Genomic DNA, 16,692 nt, shown 5'->3' with positions numbered 1-16,692 from the left:
CCCCCAGCCTATTTGAAACTTAAAAAAAATTTTTTAATATTTATTTATTTTCCTTTTATTGCCCTTATTGTTTTTTATTGTTGTTGTAGTTATTGTTGTTATTGATGTCATCACTGTTAGATAGGACAGAGAGAAATGGAGAGAGGAGGGGAAGACAGAGAGGGGGAGAGAAAGATAGACACCTGCAGACCTGCTTTACCACCTGTGAAGCGACTCCCTTGCAGTTGGGGAGCTGGGGCTTGAACCAGGATCCTTATGCTGGTCCTTGCACTTTGTGCAGCATGCGCTTAACCTGCAGCATTTCCGCCAGACTCCCAAAACTTTTTTTTTAACCTCAGAAAAGTTGGAAAGCTGGCACAGGGAGAACTTTTATGACATTCACGTGGAGTCCCCTGTCTGTTGACATTGTGCTAGATTTCCTGCATCATAGACAGCTCTGCTACAGTGTGGAAGGTGTCCTCTCAGAATCCCTGTGCTGGGCAGGTAGAATGGCCGGCCCACCTGGATAGTGCACTGCTTTGCCATGTTCTCAGTCCAGCTTTGAGTCCGGCCCCCACAACAGTGAAGGGAGCTTTAGTGCTATCGTCTCTCTCTCTCTTTTTCTCTGCATCTATCTCTGTGAGTGAGGGACCCAGCATTCAAAAAGCTGTCAGCAACACATTTCAGAAAGATAGGAAGCTAATAAAAATGGCGAGATGCTTTTCTGTGTGTCAGGGTCTCTGGTGGGGTGATCTCCAGGGGAAAGGTAACGGACCTGTTCTTTCTAGAGTAAAGACACAGGGGAGCCTGCAACATGCTCAGAACTCATTTATTAGCAGATGGACATGAGTTAAATAGAAAACCAAACAAAGGAAATTATTATTGTAATATGTCAGAAATTACAGGTTTCTTAAAGGTCGGCTTGCCCTATGGTAGGGGGCTGGTATGACAAGAGTTGATGCAGATACATAAAGGTCAAGAGAATTAGTCTCCTGATGCAGGCATTTAATTACCTGAGAGGGGTTGAACCAGTTAAGGCAAGATAGAGAGAAGATAAGCAAGGTTTGATGCAAATTGAGTACATCAAGGGGCACTGCTAGGAGTGTGTGATAAGGTGTGTTCTTCTGTGATCAGAAGGTGACTTTGAGTAAGTGAATCTTAAAGTAGGCGGGCCATGTGGCCTGCAGTTAATGGGGAGAAGTATTGGGGTTTCTGTGGGCCTGAGAATCAAGAAGGAAAGAACCAAGTCTGAGGTTCCCCCCTTTTGCTCACCTCGGTTGAGAGAGGATTCACCAAGAGGGTATCTTCTCAGACCTCCATCCAAGGATGGGGGTAGTTCTCCCTAAGCTCTATCATGCTTACACATAGTCCCAACACCTGTGTGCTAAATAATTGAGATAATTAAATAAAATATGGCACCTCATCTTTTTTTTTAAATTTATTCCCTTTTGTTGCCCTTGTTTTATTGTTGTAGTAGTTATTGTTGTTGATGTCGTCATTGTTGGATAGGACAGAGAGAAATGAGAGAGGAGGGGAAGACAGAGAGGGGGAGAGAAAGATAGACACCTGCAGACCTGCTTCACTGCCTGTGAAGCGACTTCCCTGCAGGTAGGGAGCCGGGGGGCTCGAATCTGGGATCCTCACACTGGTCCTTGTGCTTTGCACCACATGTGCTTATTAACCCTCTGCACTACCACCCATCTCCCACAGCACCTCATCTTACAAAAGACCTGAGGTCAGCCCCTGGATGTGGGTGTTGAAGGGTTGAGCTTGCGATTTGCTGTGAAGTGTGGGAAGAAGTCTGTGGAGTTCAGTGGAAAATAATAGCACCAGATTGACGGGGAGAGCTCACAACATGTCAGACTGAGGTGGCAGGCAGGTAGGAGGGGGTGCGTGTTCCTCCATGGCTTAGTTCCACTGAGTGCCAGTTTCTGCTCTCCTCACAGGCCTCACGATGGAATTCAGATAGCCGCAAATGTGGGATTCTCCATCATTAGCCCATGTATACTACTTGCTTTGGGAAAACTAGGCTAGTGTTCTAGTAGGACACTGTATACAAAAATAATAATAAATATATTTTTAGAGCTTTTAATTTATTTTTTGGATAGAGACAGAGAAATTGAGGGGAAGGGAAGACATAGAGGGAGAGAGAAAGGAGACCCCTGTAGCACTGCTTTACCACTTGTGAAGTGTCACCATCCCCCCATTTCCCCCACACATGTGGGGACTGGGGGCTTTGTAGTGAACATGTAACCCTAGTAACTATAGTAACCATAGTGCACCTGCATAGTGTGATAAAGACAGAGACATATGTATGCATAGGATAAGACATCAACCCGAACCTGACTGGCCAATGGAGATGTAACTTTGAAACCAGAGGCAAGCTAGTATAAGTAAAGGCTCAGAAACTAGCTGGATGAAACACCTTCACCATTACTGACCGGGATGCTGCCAGTCTGCTAGAGACTTAAGCACACGCGGCCAGGCTAAGTAACCGCTTCCCCAGCTTCCAGAGACCCTCGCTGGTCTGGTTGCGCCAGCAGACAAAGGACCTCCAGTCCAGCAACACAGTGGATGGTGAACACGTCATGAGCCTTACCTGTGAACAGCTACTAGTAAGGAGAGGTATTGGGTTGACTGTGTGTTGTGTGAATGTGTGACCTTTCTCTGGCATCTAAAATAAGTAAAGAATGATTGCTTAACCCCAACACGCTCTCCAAGCGTGCTCTGATTCCTTGCTCGCGACAGGCTTGAACCTGCAACCAAGTGCACCACCTTCTGACCCCCAAACTTTTTGTTCTTTTTTTCCCTTTTCTAAGCTGCTTGAAAGTAAGTTGCAGGCTGGGGAGACAGTATAATAGTTTTGCAAAAAGGCTTGCATGCCAGAGGCTCTGAGGGCCCAGGTTCGGTCATCTACGGCAGATCTGAGCAGTGCTCCGGTGGGGGTTGGGGAGAAAGGAAGTCAAAGTACTTTGATAAAAATCTCTAAGACTAAGCTAATTTCCTACAAAATGAGTGTTATTACCACCCTCTGGTTATTAGCCTAGGTAAATTCCTCCATTAACTTATCTTTTTTTAAAAAAGAGCACTTAAAAAACTTTTTTTTTTTTTTGCCTCCAGGGTTATCGCTGGGGCGCGGGCCTGCACTATGAATTCACCGCTTCTGGAGACCATTTTCCCCATTTTGTTGCCCTTGTTGTTACCCTTGTTGTCATTATTATTAATTGTTGTCAACTGTTGTTGTTTTTGGATAGGACAGATAGAAATCAAGAGAGGACGGAAGACAGAAGGAGAGACACCTGCAGACCTGCTTCACCGCCTGTGAAGCGACGCCCCCTGCAGGTTGGAAGCCAAGGGCTCGTTCGCAGGTCCTTGCACTTCGCACCATGTGTGCTTAACCCACTGCGCTACCTACCGCCGACCCCCAAAAATATTTTTATTGGGCCAGGGAAATTGCTCATTTGAATACTGTTCTGCTTGTTTGCTGAGTTTGTGACCCAGATTCAAACCCATATCCCACCACGTTGAAGGAAGCTTTAGTGCTGTTGTCTGTTTCACTCTGTCTCTGTAGTTCTCTGTTCCTATCTAAAAAAGAAATCAAGATATAATTGGCACTGGGGCCAGTGGTGCAGTGTGTTTAGTGGATATGTTAAGATGAGGACTGGGGTGGAGGGTGTGTAGTAGCGCAGTAGGTTAAGTGCACACGGCGCAAAGCACAAGGACCGGCATAAGGATCCTGGTTAGAGTCCCTGGCTCCCCACTTGCAGGGGAGTCGCTTCACAGGCGGTGAAACAGGTCTTTCTCTCTCTGTCTCTGTCTTCCCCTTCTCTCTAGATTTCTCTCTGTCCTGTCCAACAACAATGACAGCAATAACAACACAACGACGATAAACAACAAGGGCAACAAAAGGGAAAATGACCTCCAGAAGCAGTGGATTCATAATGCAGGCAATGAGTCCTGGAGACAAAAAAAAAAGATGAGGACTCGGATTCCAGCCTCTGTTCTCCACCTGCAGGGGTAGGGGAGGGGGGCTTTACAAGCAGTGAAGCAGGCCACAGCTGTCTCCCCTCCTCTCTCATTTTTTTAAAAAAGATTTTATTTATTAATGAGAAAGATAGGAGGAGAGAGAGAAAGAGCCAGACATCACTCTGGTACATGTGATACCAGGGACTGAACTCAGGACCTCACACTTGAGAGTCCAATGCCCTATTCACTGCGCAGCCTCCTGGACCACCTCTCTCAATTTTTCTCTGTCCTAGTTTTTTTTTTTTTTTTTTAAATTGTGGTCCGGGAGGTTGTGCAGTGGATAAAGCATTGGGCTCTCAAGCTTGAGGTCCAGAGTTCAATCCCTGGTAGCATGTGTACCAGAGTGATGTCTGGTTCTTTCTCTCTCTCTCTCTCTCCTCCTGTCTTTCTCATTAATAAATAAAATCTTTTTTAAAAAGAAAGAAAGATGCCACCAGGAACAGTAGATTCATTAAGCCCCATCGATAACCCTGGTGGCAATAAAAATAAAAGATATAATTAACACCATCATATTAGTTTCAGGTTTACAGTGTAATGATTTGATATGTGTACATACAGCAAAGTGATTACTATAAATCTTTTTAACATTTGTGATAATCCATACTCAGATTTTTTTTTTTAAGATTCTTCTGATGAGAGCCTTTAAGATTGATTCCTGTGGCCCAGGAGCTGGCACAGTGGTTGGACTTTGGACTTGAAAGCATTCAGTCCTGAGTTTGGTACCCAGTATCATGTGTATCTGAATGAAGTTCTAGGCTGCACGGTCCATCTATATACGCAAGAAAGGGCTGAACACAGTCATCATTTGGAAGGTCATGTACCAAGCTAAATATAGGAAGTTCTGCTTCCTAGAAGAAGGGAAGGCTGGGTATTGAGGGTCAACTTGAACTCCCTCAGTACTGGTATTTCTTTAAATAAATGCCTTCTGTAATATAAGTCCCACAAATTGGGCCTTAAAAATAGGTTTTTAAGGGCAAATAATTTTGGAGACATTAAGCAGTATATTGATCTCAGAGTACAAAGTATTGTCTTTGAGACTATGATGGTGCAGCAGTGAAGGAATATGCCTGTCTTTGCTTAACCTAACTGGTTCAAATCACTTTCAGAAAGATTCATTTTCCTTTCTACAGAAGGCCTATTAAATACTCTTTAAGAGATGCTGTTTTGGTAATAAAGTTCCTTAGTGACAGCAATAAACCAATACTTTCTTTTAAAAATATTTATTAGTGAGTTAATAATAATTAACAAGATTGTAAGATATCAGGGGGCACAATTTCATATAGTTCCCATCGTGAGAGGTCCATATCCCATCCCCTCCATTGGAAGCTTCCCTATTCTTTACCCCTCTGGGAGTATGGACCCAAGATCATTATGGGGCACAGAAGGTGGGAGGTCTGGCTTCTGTAACTGCTGCTCCGCTGGACATGGATGATACCAACATTTTCTACAGCAGTTTTACTCCCAGGGATGCAACCAACAGATATGTGTATATATTTACAACAGCTAAAGCATTATTAGTCAAAGAAACATAACCACTAGGAGATATGAGTAGATAGGAGGAAGATGTGTTAATATTTGGGTGGATGGGTGAATGAGTGGATGGACTTAGTATAAGAATTTGATTTTTTTTTCCAAATCACCTCGGTGGGGGAGGTTGTTAGTTTATAGTAGAGCTGTTGACACATGGCTTTTCCCTGTGATCTGTGTGTCTGCAAAACACTTGCTCCCAGTGTGGTCCTTTTCCAACCATCATGCTCCAGGGCCCTAAAGACCCCCTAAGAAGTTCATCTTAAGTTATAATTAGAGACTGACTAGATTAGATAGCCTATGTAAGACTGCTGTCTGTCTGGTGATTGACTCTGCTGGTCAGACAGTTGTGAAAGAAAAATGGAAAGTTGGGGACTAGAAGCGCTCCTAAGGGGTCGTCCAAGATGGTGGCCACTGTGTTCCGGGCTGCGGCGGCCAGCTGGAGGCTCGGGGTCCGACCGAGCTGCGGGCTACGGAGGCTGGGTCACACCCAGGCACCTCCTGCACACCCTGGTTTCGTGGAATCTGTGGATGAATACCACTTTGTGGAGCACCTGCTACCTCCCACCAGCATCCCAGAGCCTCCAAAGCACGAGTCTTACCCCACTCCTAGCGGCTGGATGCCCCCGAGAGACACCCCTCCCGACCTGCCGTACTTCGTGCGGCGCTCTCGGATGCATAACATCCCGGTCTACAAGGACATCACACACGGCAACCGCCAGATGACTGTCATCCGGAAGGTGGAGGGCTGGACATATGGGCCCTGCAGAAGGACGTGGAAGGTTTTCTGAGCCCCCTGCTGGGGAAGAGGCCCGTCATGCAGGTCAACGAGGTGACAGGCACCCTGCGGATCAGGGGCTACTTTGATAAGCAGCTCAAAGCCTGGCTGCTGGAGAAGGGCTTCTGAGGACCCCAGGGGTTCCCAGGGGGCAAGTGCTTGGGCAGCAGCCTCTAAGTCTTCGGAACCTGTGTGGAAAGGGGAGAGGACCAGCACCGGGAGCAGCCTGGCTGGCGGGTGGCATTAGCTGCTATCTTCCCCCAAGCATCCCCAACCTTGGCCTGCTTCCTGCCCCCCTCTTTGGAGCCCCCTGGACCCAGCTGTTGAAATGTGGGGGGTTGCTGCATCTCTGATGGAGGAGAGGTGGTGCCCGGCTGACCGGTGGGCACCCTTCCACTAATCCTGGCTTGCTGCAGGGGACAGGATGGGGTCCCGGAGAATTGGCTCTTTGCTCTACCCCAGACACCAGCTATCCTGCAGTCTGCACAAGGGGTCCCTCCTGCTGGCTGACCGGGTGGCAGCTAGATGGGGGTGGGGGTTCAGGAAGAGAGAAGCTGGGAGTCACCCCGTCTCCCAGGGCAGCAGCAAACCATCTGAGGTGGAGTGCAGATCCTGCCCCCCCCACCCCACCCCCCCCGCCATGCCCTCTGCTCGGAGATGGGGCCCTTCATCTGATGCGACTAGTTCTAGACACACGTTTGCACCCTCTGCCCGGAGACGGTTAGGGGAAGAGCTCGAGACCAACTGGAGGTTCGCACAAGCCTGCCGACCCCACAAACTGTCAATGCAAGTTTTTATTGGCCGTATATACAATTTAAGCTATTGAAATGTATACAGTATTTACAAATAAAAAACAAATGGAAAGTTGGGAAGAAAGAAAACAGAATGATGCTCAGGAGTACGGACAGGAAGCTGGGGTCACCTCCCACCACCCCTGACTTTAATGATGCTCAGGAGTACGGACAGGAAGCTGGGGTCACCTCCCACCACCCCTGACTTTAATGATGTGGGTATTCCTGGTGAGGACAATGTACTTGATTTTTTTATTGTTGCTTAATATATATTTTATTAGTGATCTACAGAACTATAAGATAATAGGAGGTGGTCTGGGAAGGTGCACAGTGGATAAACTGTTGGACTAAATTCAATTCCTGGACACTCATTTATCAGAGGAATGTCTAATTCTCTTTGATCCTCTCCCTTCCCTTCCTCCTCCCCTCCTTTTCTTCTCTTATTAATAAATAAATATTTTTAGAAAAGATAATAGGATTTTAATTCCATACCATTCATACCATCAAAGCTCTATTCCCCCCGCTCCCCTGTAAGGGGAACCACCATAGTTTTCCCAAGGTCATATAGATAAGGGTTGACTCTATTTTTTTTTCTTCTTTGTTCAAGTTCATATGTTTCAATTCTCTATATTCCACATCTGAGTGGAAGGATGATGTACTTTATAATGGAGCTCAACACATACCTCGCTCAGGGGGAATCAGAGCAGCTCAAATGGGGTCCAAGATAAGGTGGATCCAGAATCCCAGTGCCCCCTCCCTGTTGTTTTCGATGGGTTATGTTGTTTTCGCCGGGCTGGCTTCACGGGCAGGTAACAGACGACCAGGGACTCATGGCTGGGTTGTAGGCAGTATCTCTTTATTCATGCAGGGCGCAGCACAACCTAAGACGAGCTAAGCTATACTCAAGTACAGTACCGTAAAACTCACAATGCTGTCTTTATATATACTTGCCAAGTAAGGTGGAAACAGGATGTGACATAGAGAGGGTGGAGAGAAAAGTGACTGGTGAAAATCAGAGTGTGACAAAGAGGGGGCAGATTAGGCAAGAATCCTATCACTGAACCACAAATGCCCTGGAGGGAGGGTGGAACTTGTTAACAGTGGTTATGTAAATAGAATGAAGTGGTTATGTAAATAGAATAGTGTTAAGCAGGGGGGATTTAAACCAAATTAAACAGAAGGGGTATCATGCATACCAACACCTCCCCAGCAAACAATAAGCGCCCATGGGTGGCCTACCTCATACAAGAGTTCAGACCTTCCCGTGCAAGCACGGTGTACTGCTTCACTCCCACCTTCCCAGTCTCAACTGGAAACATCCCAGGAGGGGAATTCAGAGAAATAGTTCAGCCCGTGTCAGTCCCAAGCAGGAGACAGTCGCTGCTTGTTTGTTCGTCAGATGACAAGTACAGAATCGTTGACATTAGTCCTGCTTGTGAAAGCTTCACATTGGAAGCCAACTAACGATACATCACTACCTGAGTCACTCAGCTGTGTTACATGCATAGGGTAGAAATAAGAAATGAGGGGCCTGGTGGTGGTACACCTGGTGGAACACATGGATAAGGACCTGCATTCAAGCCCCTGGTCCACACCAGTAGGGGGAAAGCTTCATGAACAGTGAAACAGTGCTGCAGGTGTCTCTCACTACTCTACTTTCCCCTGCTGACAAAATATCTCTCTCTCTCTCTCCCCCCTTCCTCCCTCCTCTCTTTTTGCCTCTAGGTTTATCACTGGAGGGTTAGGGTTAGGGTTAGGCACTATGAATCCTGCTGCTCTTGGTGGCCAGTTTTTTTCCCCCCATTTTTATTGGATAGGATTGAGAGAAATTGAGAGAGGAGGGGGAAATAGGGAGAGAGAAAGATAGACTCCTGCAGACTTGCTTCACCACTTGTGAAGCACCCCTCCTGCGGGTGGGGAAATCAAGGGCTCAAACCAGGATCCTTCCAGGGGTCCTTGAGCTTAAGTACTATGTGCACTTAACTTGGTGTGCCACTGCCTGGCCCCCAGTTTCTCTCTGCATTCAAATTAAAATAAAACAACTAGAAAAAAAAAGACATGAATACATTACTGCTGCATTCATCAAGATGGATGAATCTTGTGGGGGAAAAAAAAACACTGATCAAGGGCAAGACAAACAGAATACAAACTAATTGCATTTATGTAAATTGCAGAGACCCTGCAAAGTTGATTTATGATGTTAGAAGTTCAGATGATTAATACAGTAATAATCCTAGCTGTCAGTGGTGATTTGTGTGCTTTTTCTGTACTTATCCTTTCATGCAAAGCAGAGAGACAGTTCTAGCAAGTTACTATGGACTTACAGACAGGTGGAGGTGGAGGAAAGCAGAAACTGTGGAGGAAAGTGAGTGTAGCATTGTGGAAGCTGGGCAGCAGATCCTGGAGGAGCCGTAGAGGTGGGGACAGAGTGGATGGGAGTTGACTCAGTGCTAGAAACTGGACTAGCCTGTGTGAGGCCCTGAGTTTGATCCCTGGCACTGGAGTGATGCTCTGGTTTTTTTCTCTTCCTCTTTTTCTTTACTCTTCTCTCTCTCTCTACCTCTCTATTCCCCTCTCTCCATATCTCTCTTCCCCTAATATATTTTTTTTTTTCCTCCAGGGTTATTGCTGGGCTCGGTGCCTGCACCATGAATCCACCGCTCCTGGAGGCCATTTTTCCCCCTTTTTGTTGCCCTAGTTGTTGCAGCCTCCTTGCGGTTATTATTGCCATTGTTGACGTTGCTTTGTTGTTGGATAGGACAGAGAGAAATGGAGAGAGGAGGGGAAGACAGAGAGGGGGAGAGAAAGATAGACACCTGCAGACCTGCTTCACCGCCCTTGAAGCAACTCCCCTGCAGGTGGGGAGCCGGGGGCTCGAGCCGGTCCCTGCTCTTTGTGCCACGTGCGCTTAACCCACTGCGCCACCACCTGACCCTCCCCTCAGTACATTTTAAGGACTGGCTCCCCCACTTACAGGGGGTTGCTTTACAAGTGGTTAAGCAGGTCTGCATCTCTCTCTCTCTCTTTCTCTCTACCTCTCTCTCTCTCTGTTCCCCTTTCTCCACCTCTCTCCCCCTAATACATCTTAAGGACTGGCTTCCCCACTTGCAGGGGGGTTGCTTCACAAGTGGTGAGCAGGTCTGCAGGTCTCTCTCTCTCTCTCTCTCTCTATCTCTCTCTGTATCCCCCACACACACTCATTTTCTCTCTGTCTTACCCAATAAAATGGAAAAAATGGCTTCCAGGAGCAGTGGATTTGTAGTGCTGGCACTGAATCCCAGCAGTAGCCCTAGAGGCAAAAAAAAAAAAAAAATCTTAAAGATGGTAACACATATTTAAAGGGAGAGGACAGAGTTGTCTCAGGTCACTGCAGTACTGTCCTTGGGGAATGTGAGAGCACTTGGTGCTGAACCTTATCCTTGTCATCAGATATGTAGAAACAACCAATGAGACTCTGGAAGAAAACACTAATTATCTCAAGGTTACCAGAGAGCTGAAAGCTGAAATAGCTGAGTTAAGAACACAACTAGTTGAACAAACTAAAATAGTATCAGAACAGGGTAACAAAATAGATGAACTCCAGAAAACAGTAGAGGGCAGAGAGAATAGACAGAATTAGCAAGATCAAGGACAAATTAGAGACAATTAAGTTAGAAGAAGTTGAAATCCAGAAATCAATTCCTCTTACTATAGCAACAAAAACAATAAAATATCTAGGAATAAACCTAACCAAAGAAGTGAAAGACTTGTATGCTGAAAATTAAGAGTCACTACTCAGGGAAATAGAAAAAGACACAAAGATGGAGAAAGATTTTCCATGTTCATGGGTTGGAAGAATTAACATCATCAAAATGAATATACTACTCAGAGTCATATACAAATTTAATGCTATCCCCATCAAGATCACAACCACATTTTTTAGGAGGATAGAACAAATGCTACAGATGTTTATCTGGAGCCAGAAAAGATCTAGAATTGCCAAAACAATCTTGAGAAGAAAGTACAGAACTGGATGCATCACACTCCCAGATCTCAAATTGTATTATAGGGCCATTGTCATCAAAACTGCTTGGTACTGGAACATGAACAGACACACTGACCAGTGGAGTAGAATTGAGAGCCCAGAAGTAAGCCCCCACACCTATGGACATCTAATGTTTGACAAAGGGGCCCAGACTATTAAATGGGGAAAGCAGAGTCTCTTCAACAAATGGTGTTGGAAGAAATGGGTTGAAACATGCAGAAGAATGAAACTGAACCACTGTATTTCACCAAATACAAAAGTAAATTCCAAGTGGATCAAAGACTTGGATGTTAGACCAAAACTATCAGATTCTTAGAGCACAATATTGGCAGAACTTTTTTCCGCATCAATTTTAAAGATATCTTCAATGAAATGAATCCAACTACAAAGAAGACTAAGGCAAGCATAAACCTATGGGACTACATAAATTAAAAAGCTTCTGCACAGCAAAAGAAACCACTATGAACAAAGAGACCCCTCACAGAATGGGAGAAGGTCTTTACATGCCATACATCACACAAGGGGCTGATAACCAACATACATAAAGAGCTTGCCAAACTCAACAACAAGAAAACAACCCCATCCAAAAATAGGGGGAGGACATGGACAGAATATTCACCACAGAAGAGATCCAAAAGGCTGAGAAACACATGAAAAAATGCTCCACATCTCTGATTGTCAGAGAAATGCAAATAAAAACAACAATGAGATACCACTTAACTCCTGTGAGAATGTCATACATCAGAAAAGATAACAGCAGCAAATGCTGGAGAAGTTGTGGGGTCAAATCCTGCACTTCTGGTGGGAATGTCAATTGGTCCAACCTCTGTGGAGAACAGTATGGAGAACTCTCACAAGGCTAGACATGGACCTACCCTATGATCCTGCAATTCCTCTCTTGGGGATATATCCTAAGGAACCCAACACATCTATCCAAAAAGATCTGTGTACACATATGTTCTTGGCAGCACAATCTGTAATAGCCCAAACCTGGAAGCAACCCAGGTGTCCAATAACAGATGAGTGGCTGAGCATGTTGTGGTATATATATATAATGGAATACTACTCAGCTATTAAAAATGGTGACTACACCGTTTTCAGCCGATCTTGGATGGACCTTGAAAAATTCATGTTAAGTGAAATAAGTCAGAAACAGAAGGATGAATATGGGATGATCTCACTCTCAGGCATAAGTTGAAAAACCAAATCAGAAGAGAAAACACAAGTAGAACCTGAACTGGAATTGGCATATTGCACCAAAGTAAAAGACTCTGGGGTGGGTGGAGGGAAAGAATACAGATCCAAGAAGGATGACAGAGGACCTAGTGGAGATTGTATTGTTATATAGAAAACTGAGAAATGTTATGCATGTACAAACTATTGTATTTACTGTTGAATGTAAAACACTAATTCTCCAATAAAGAAATTATATATATATATAATTGTTATATATATATATAACAATATATATATTATATATATATAAATTATATATATTATATATATTATATATATAATTTATATATATATTATATATATATTGTTATATATATATAATTGTTATATATATATATAATTGATATATATATATCAGAACAAATTGTTATATTATCAGGAACCTATGGCTAGGAATTTAGCAGATGAGATTTGGGGTCTCCATTTTGGAGAAAGCTAATAGGTCTATTTTAGGTATATTCCAAGGGGCTCATGAGTTTACTAATTTTTCCTAGGCCAGCAGTTAACATGCAGGTTGACCAAAGGTATTGTCTGGGGAGATCGTGTCAGAGTTGGGAATAGGACTAGAAAGCTGTGTCAGGGAAGAAAGTAGCTCCCAAATATGGGAAAAGTATATAATAAATATTGTTAACTATAAATTCCATTGATTTTATATGGATCCCATATTCATTGCAGGAGCCTGTGTAACCTCTGTATCCCTTTAGTTCTGAGCTCACATTCTTTGGTCATGGCTGTGAACATTCTAGGCTGCACTCATTTCAGGACCCATCTTCCTCAAGTGGTAGAGTATGTTGGCCCAACTTCCCTTCATAGAATTCAGCTGTCCCTACCATTGTTGATCCTTATAGGGATCAAGGTCCTATAGGGGCCCACAAAGGGGTACACTATGTTGTTCCTTATGGAGATGATGAGTGACAGCAGATACAGGGATCTGTTAGAGGTCTAAGATCATCATGTCTATGTGGGAATCCCAGGATTCCCTGACTAGGTCAAATATTAGTGAGGTCACAAGCCCCCTGGAATATACCTAAAACAGATTTCCTACCTTCATCCAGCATGAAGACCCCTAATCTCATCTGCTGTATTCTTACCTTTAGGTTCCAGATTGTTAAACAATTTGTCCTGCTTTATATCTTTTTAAAAAATATTTGTTTATTCCCTTTTGTTGCCTTGTTGTTTTTTATTGTTGTAGTTATTGTTGATGTTGTTATTGTTGGATAGGACAGAGAGAAATGGAGAGAGGAGGGGAAGACAGAGAGGGGAGAGAGAAAGATAGACACCTGTAGATCTGCTTTACCGCTTGTAAGCGACTCCCCTACAAGTGTGGGACCAGGGGCTCAAACCAGGATCCTCCTTGCGCTTTGCACCACGTGTGCTTAACCCACTGTGCTACCGCCCAAATTCCCCAGCTTTACATCTTAATGCTTTTCAGTTACCAAGTTACAGATGCTACCATGATGCCAACCTGACTTCCCTGGGCAGACAGCCTCACCAATGTGTCCTGGAACCCCACCTCCCCAGATCCCTGCCCCACGAGGAAAAGAAAGAAACAGGCTATGGGTATGGGTTGTCCTGTCAATACTCATGTCCAGCAGAGAAGCAATTACAAAAGTCAGAACACTCATCTTCTGCACCCCATAGAGATCTTTGGTCTATACACCCAGGGGGATAAAGAATAGGGTAGCTTCCAATGGGTGGCATGGGATATGGAACTCTGGTGGTAGGAATTTTATGGTATTGTGCCCCTCTTATCCCATGATCTTGTTGATTATTACTTGTTGTTTTCGACGGGCTGGCTTCACGGGCGGGTAACAGATGACCAGGGACTCATGGTTGAGCTGTACGTAGTATCTCTTTATTCATGCAGGACGCAGCGCAATCTATACCAAGCTAGACTAAAACTAACACAACTACCAACTAACTAAAATGAACAATGTTGTTCTTATATACTTTCCAAGTAGGGTGTAAACAGGATGTGATGTAGAGAGGGTGGAGAGAAAAGTGACTGGTGAAAATCAGGGTGTGACAAGGAGAGGGGGCGGAGCAGGTGAGAATTCTACCACTAAACCACCAATGCCCTGGAGGGAAGGTGGTGCTTCTTTATGTAGATATAAAAGTGATTTATGTAAATAGACCACAGCTTTGAATGGGATCAAATTAATCTCATATAGACATACTGGTGTTTAAGCTGGGGGGAGCTGGCATACTATCCAACAATGACTAAATCATTAATAAAAAAAAAAATAGCCATTCTACCAAAAGAAGAAGAGGAATGCCATACCCAAAGCTGATATGAAGACTGTGTTGTCTGGGACTATAGATGGATGGCACTTATGCTGTCTAAACAATTTGGGTTTAAGATATTGATGAGTTTTTTTCTTTTCTTTTTCATTCCTTTTTTTTGCCTCCAGGATTACTGCTAGGGCTCGATGCCAGGAATCCACTGCTCCTGGCAGCCATTTTTTTCCATTTTATTGGATAGGACAGAGAGAAAATGAAAGAGGAGAAAGAGAGACAGAGAGAAACCTGCAGACCTGCTTCACCACTTGTGAAGTGATTTCCCTGCAGGTGAGGAGACAAGGGCTCGAACTGAGATCCTTGTGCTCACCTCGTCCTTGCGCTTCGTACTATCTGCACGTAACCTGTGCGCTGCCACCCAGCTCCCTAGGAGTTTTTTGTTTGTTTTTGTTTTTGATTTTTTATTATCTTTAATTATTGGATAGAGACATCCAGAAATTGAGAGGGAAGAAGCAGAGAGAGAGGGAGAGAGACAGAGACCTGCAGCACTGCTTCACCACTCTAAAAGCTTTCCCCCTGCAGGTGGGGACCAGGGTCTTGAACCTGGGTTCTTGCACACTGTAACATGTGCACTCAATCAGATGCGCCACCACCTGGCTCTGGAATTTTTCTAAAGTGAAATTAAACAAGCAGTTCATTTTTTCTATGGAGAAAAATTTGAGAATGCAAGAAAACTGTGCCTGCCTGGTAACAAATTCACCAGTCCTGGCAGTCATGTTTTTTTTCCTTTCTTTTTTTTTTTTAATTTGATAGGACAGAAAATTTGAGAGGGATGGGGAAGATAGGGAGAGGAAAAGTAGGACACCTGCAAACCTGCTTTGCTGTTCCTGAAGCAGGTGGGGAGCAGGGGCTCAGACCCGCTGTCTGCATGTGATAATGTGTGCACTTAACCAGGTGCACCACCGCCTGGCCTCTGTGACCCAGAAATTCTAGATGCAGAGAGCCAGTGGCTGGCCCTTGGGGAGAAAGGAGGAAGTATGAGGGCAGGAAGGAGAGCTTTGTTCATCAGAGAAGCAGGAAAAAGACCCAAATTAGTGTTCCACCACAGGAGCCAAAGACACTTGTGAGGAGTCACCGCATACTTCAGCAGTCAGTGAGATGCAAGTAAAATGACAAGTTTGGGTTGCGTTAATGGTTTCAGAAAAGCAAGACAGCAAGATCTCAAGGGGTTGCAGAGAAAGCGCCAGATGAGGAAGTGGGGGCAGAGAGTGAAAGCAGGCCCTGTGAAGGCAGGCCATCAAAACATGCATGACTGACCATGCCCGAGCAGAATGCAGAACCGGCAGAGCATCCTCAGAAGAAAGGAAAACTGTGTGCATTTGAAGGCAGAGATGGGAGGTCTCTTTCCCACCCATCCTGACCCTCTAGAGTGGCCCAAAGACTCTGGCAGCCTGTGGGGTAGTGGAGGGGAGGAGCTGTGTGACATGTTGTGCCTAGCCCTTGCCTTTGAGTGATTCTGTTTCCCCTTTCCCACAGGAAACATGGTGGAGTGGTGCTTACCTCAAGATATTGACCTGGAAGGGGTTGAATTTAAGTCTATGGCCAGTGGATCCCATAAAATCCAGTCAGATTTCATGTAAGTACTTGTGAACTAAAAGTCTTCTCTGTAACATTTCCTCTCCCCACAAAGTTTTCCCAGAGCACAACCTGTCTTGTCAGCGGGTCTTCAGAGGTGTGTAAGAACCCTGAAAATAGAGGAATGGTCTTATGTTTCTGTATGTTTCCTAAAACAAACAAACAAACAAACAGCAACAAGAAACACAAACCTAGACTTCACAGGTTGTCATTGGGTTTTGTGACCTCTCATTAAAGTGATAATACAAATTCAAATTCAAAAGAAAAGTTAAGAATTCCTACCAAACAGATTCTCTTCCATTCATAGAAATTGTTACATCTGTGGTCCAGAGGGTGGCGCAGTGGATAAAGCCTTGGGCTCTCAAGCATGAGGTTCTGAGTTCAATCCATGGCAACACATGTACCAGAATGATGTCTGGTTCTTTCTTTCTCCTCCTATATTTCTCATGAATAAATAA

The 16,692-nt window shown here is 44.6% G+C and overlaps 2 protein-coding genes and 1 pseudogene across 2 annotated transcripts in view; 2 read left to right on the top strand and 1 right to left on the bottom strand.

The window, feature by feature from the left end:
- AGK (acylglycerol kinase) overlaps positions 1 to 16,692 on the bottom strand; it is a 344,250-nt gene that overhangs the window by 164,625 nt on the left and 162,933 nt on the right. The gene's annotated exons all lie outside the window — the stretch shown is intronic.
- Positions 1 to 16,692, top strand: part of DENND11 (DENN domain containing 11) — a 55,003-nt gene that overhangs the window by 16,274 nt on the left and 22,037 nt on the right. The window contains exon 2 of the mRNA XM_007532093.3: positions 16,136 to 16,235. Coding sequence (XP_007532155.2) covers positions 16,136 to 16,235 — 100 coding nt within the window. The remainder of the gene's footprint in view (positions 1 to 16,135; positions 16,236 to 16,692) is intronic.
- LOC103121564 (large ribosomal subunit protein mL49-like) lies at positions 5,916 to 6,989 on the top strand (annotated as a pseudogene).

Source organism: Erinaceus europaeus, chromosome 8 (genome assembly GCF_950295315.1).
Source record: "Erinaceus europaeus chromosome 8, mEriEur2.1, whole genome shotgun sequence".
Classification (NCBI taxonomy): domain Eukaryota; kingdom Metazoa; phylum Chordata; class Mammalia; order Eulipotyphla; family Erinaceidae; genus Erinaceus; species Erinaceus europaeus.
Note: the sequence above shows the minus strand (reverse complement) of the source record. Positions and strands in the feature narration are given on the sequence as shown.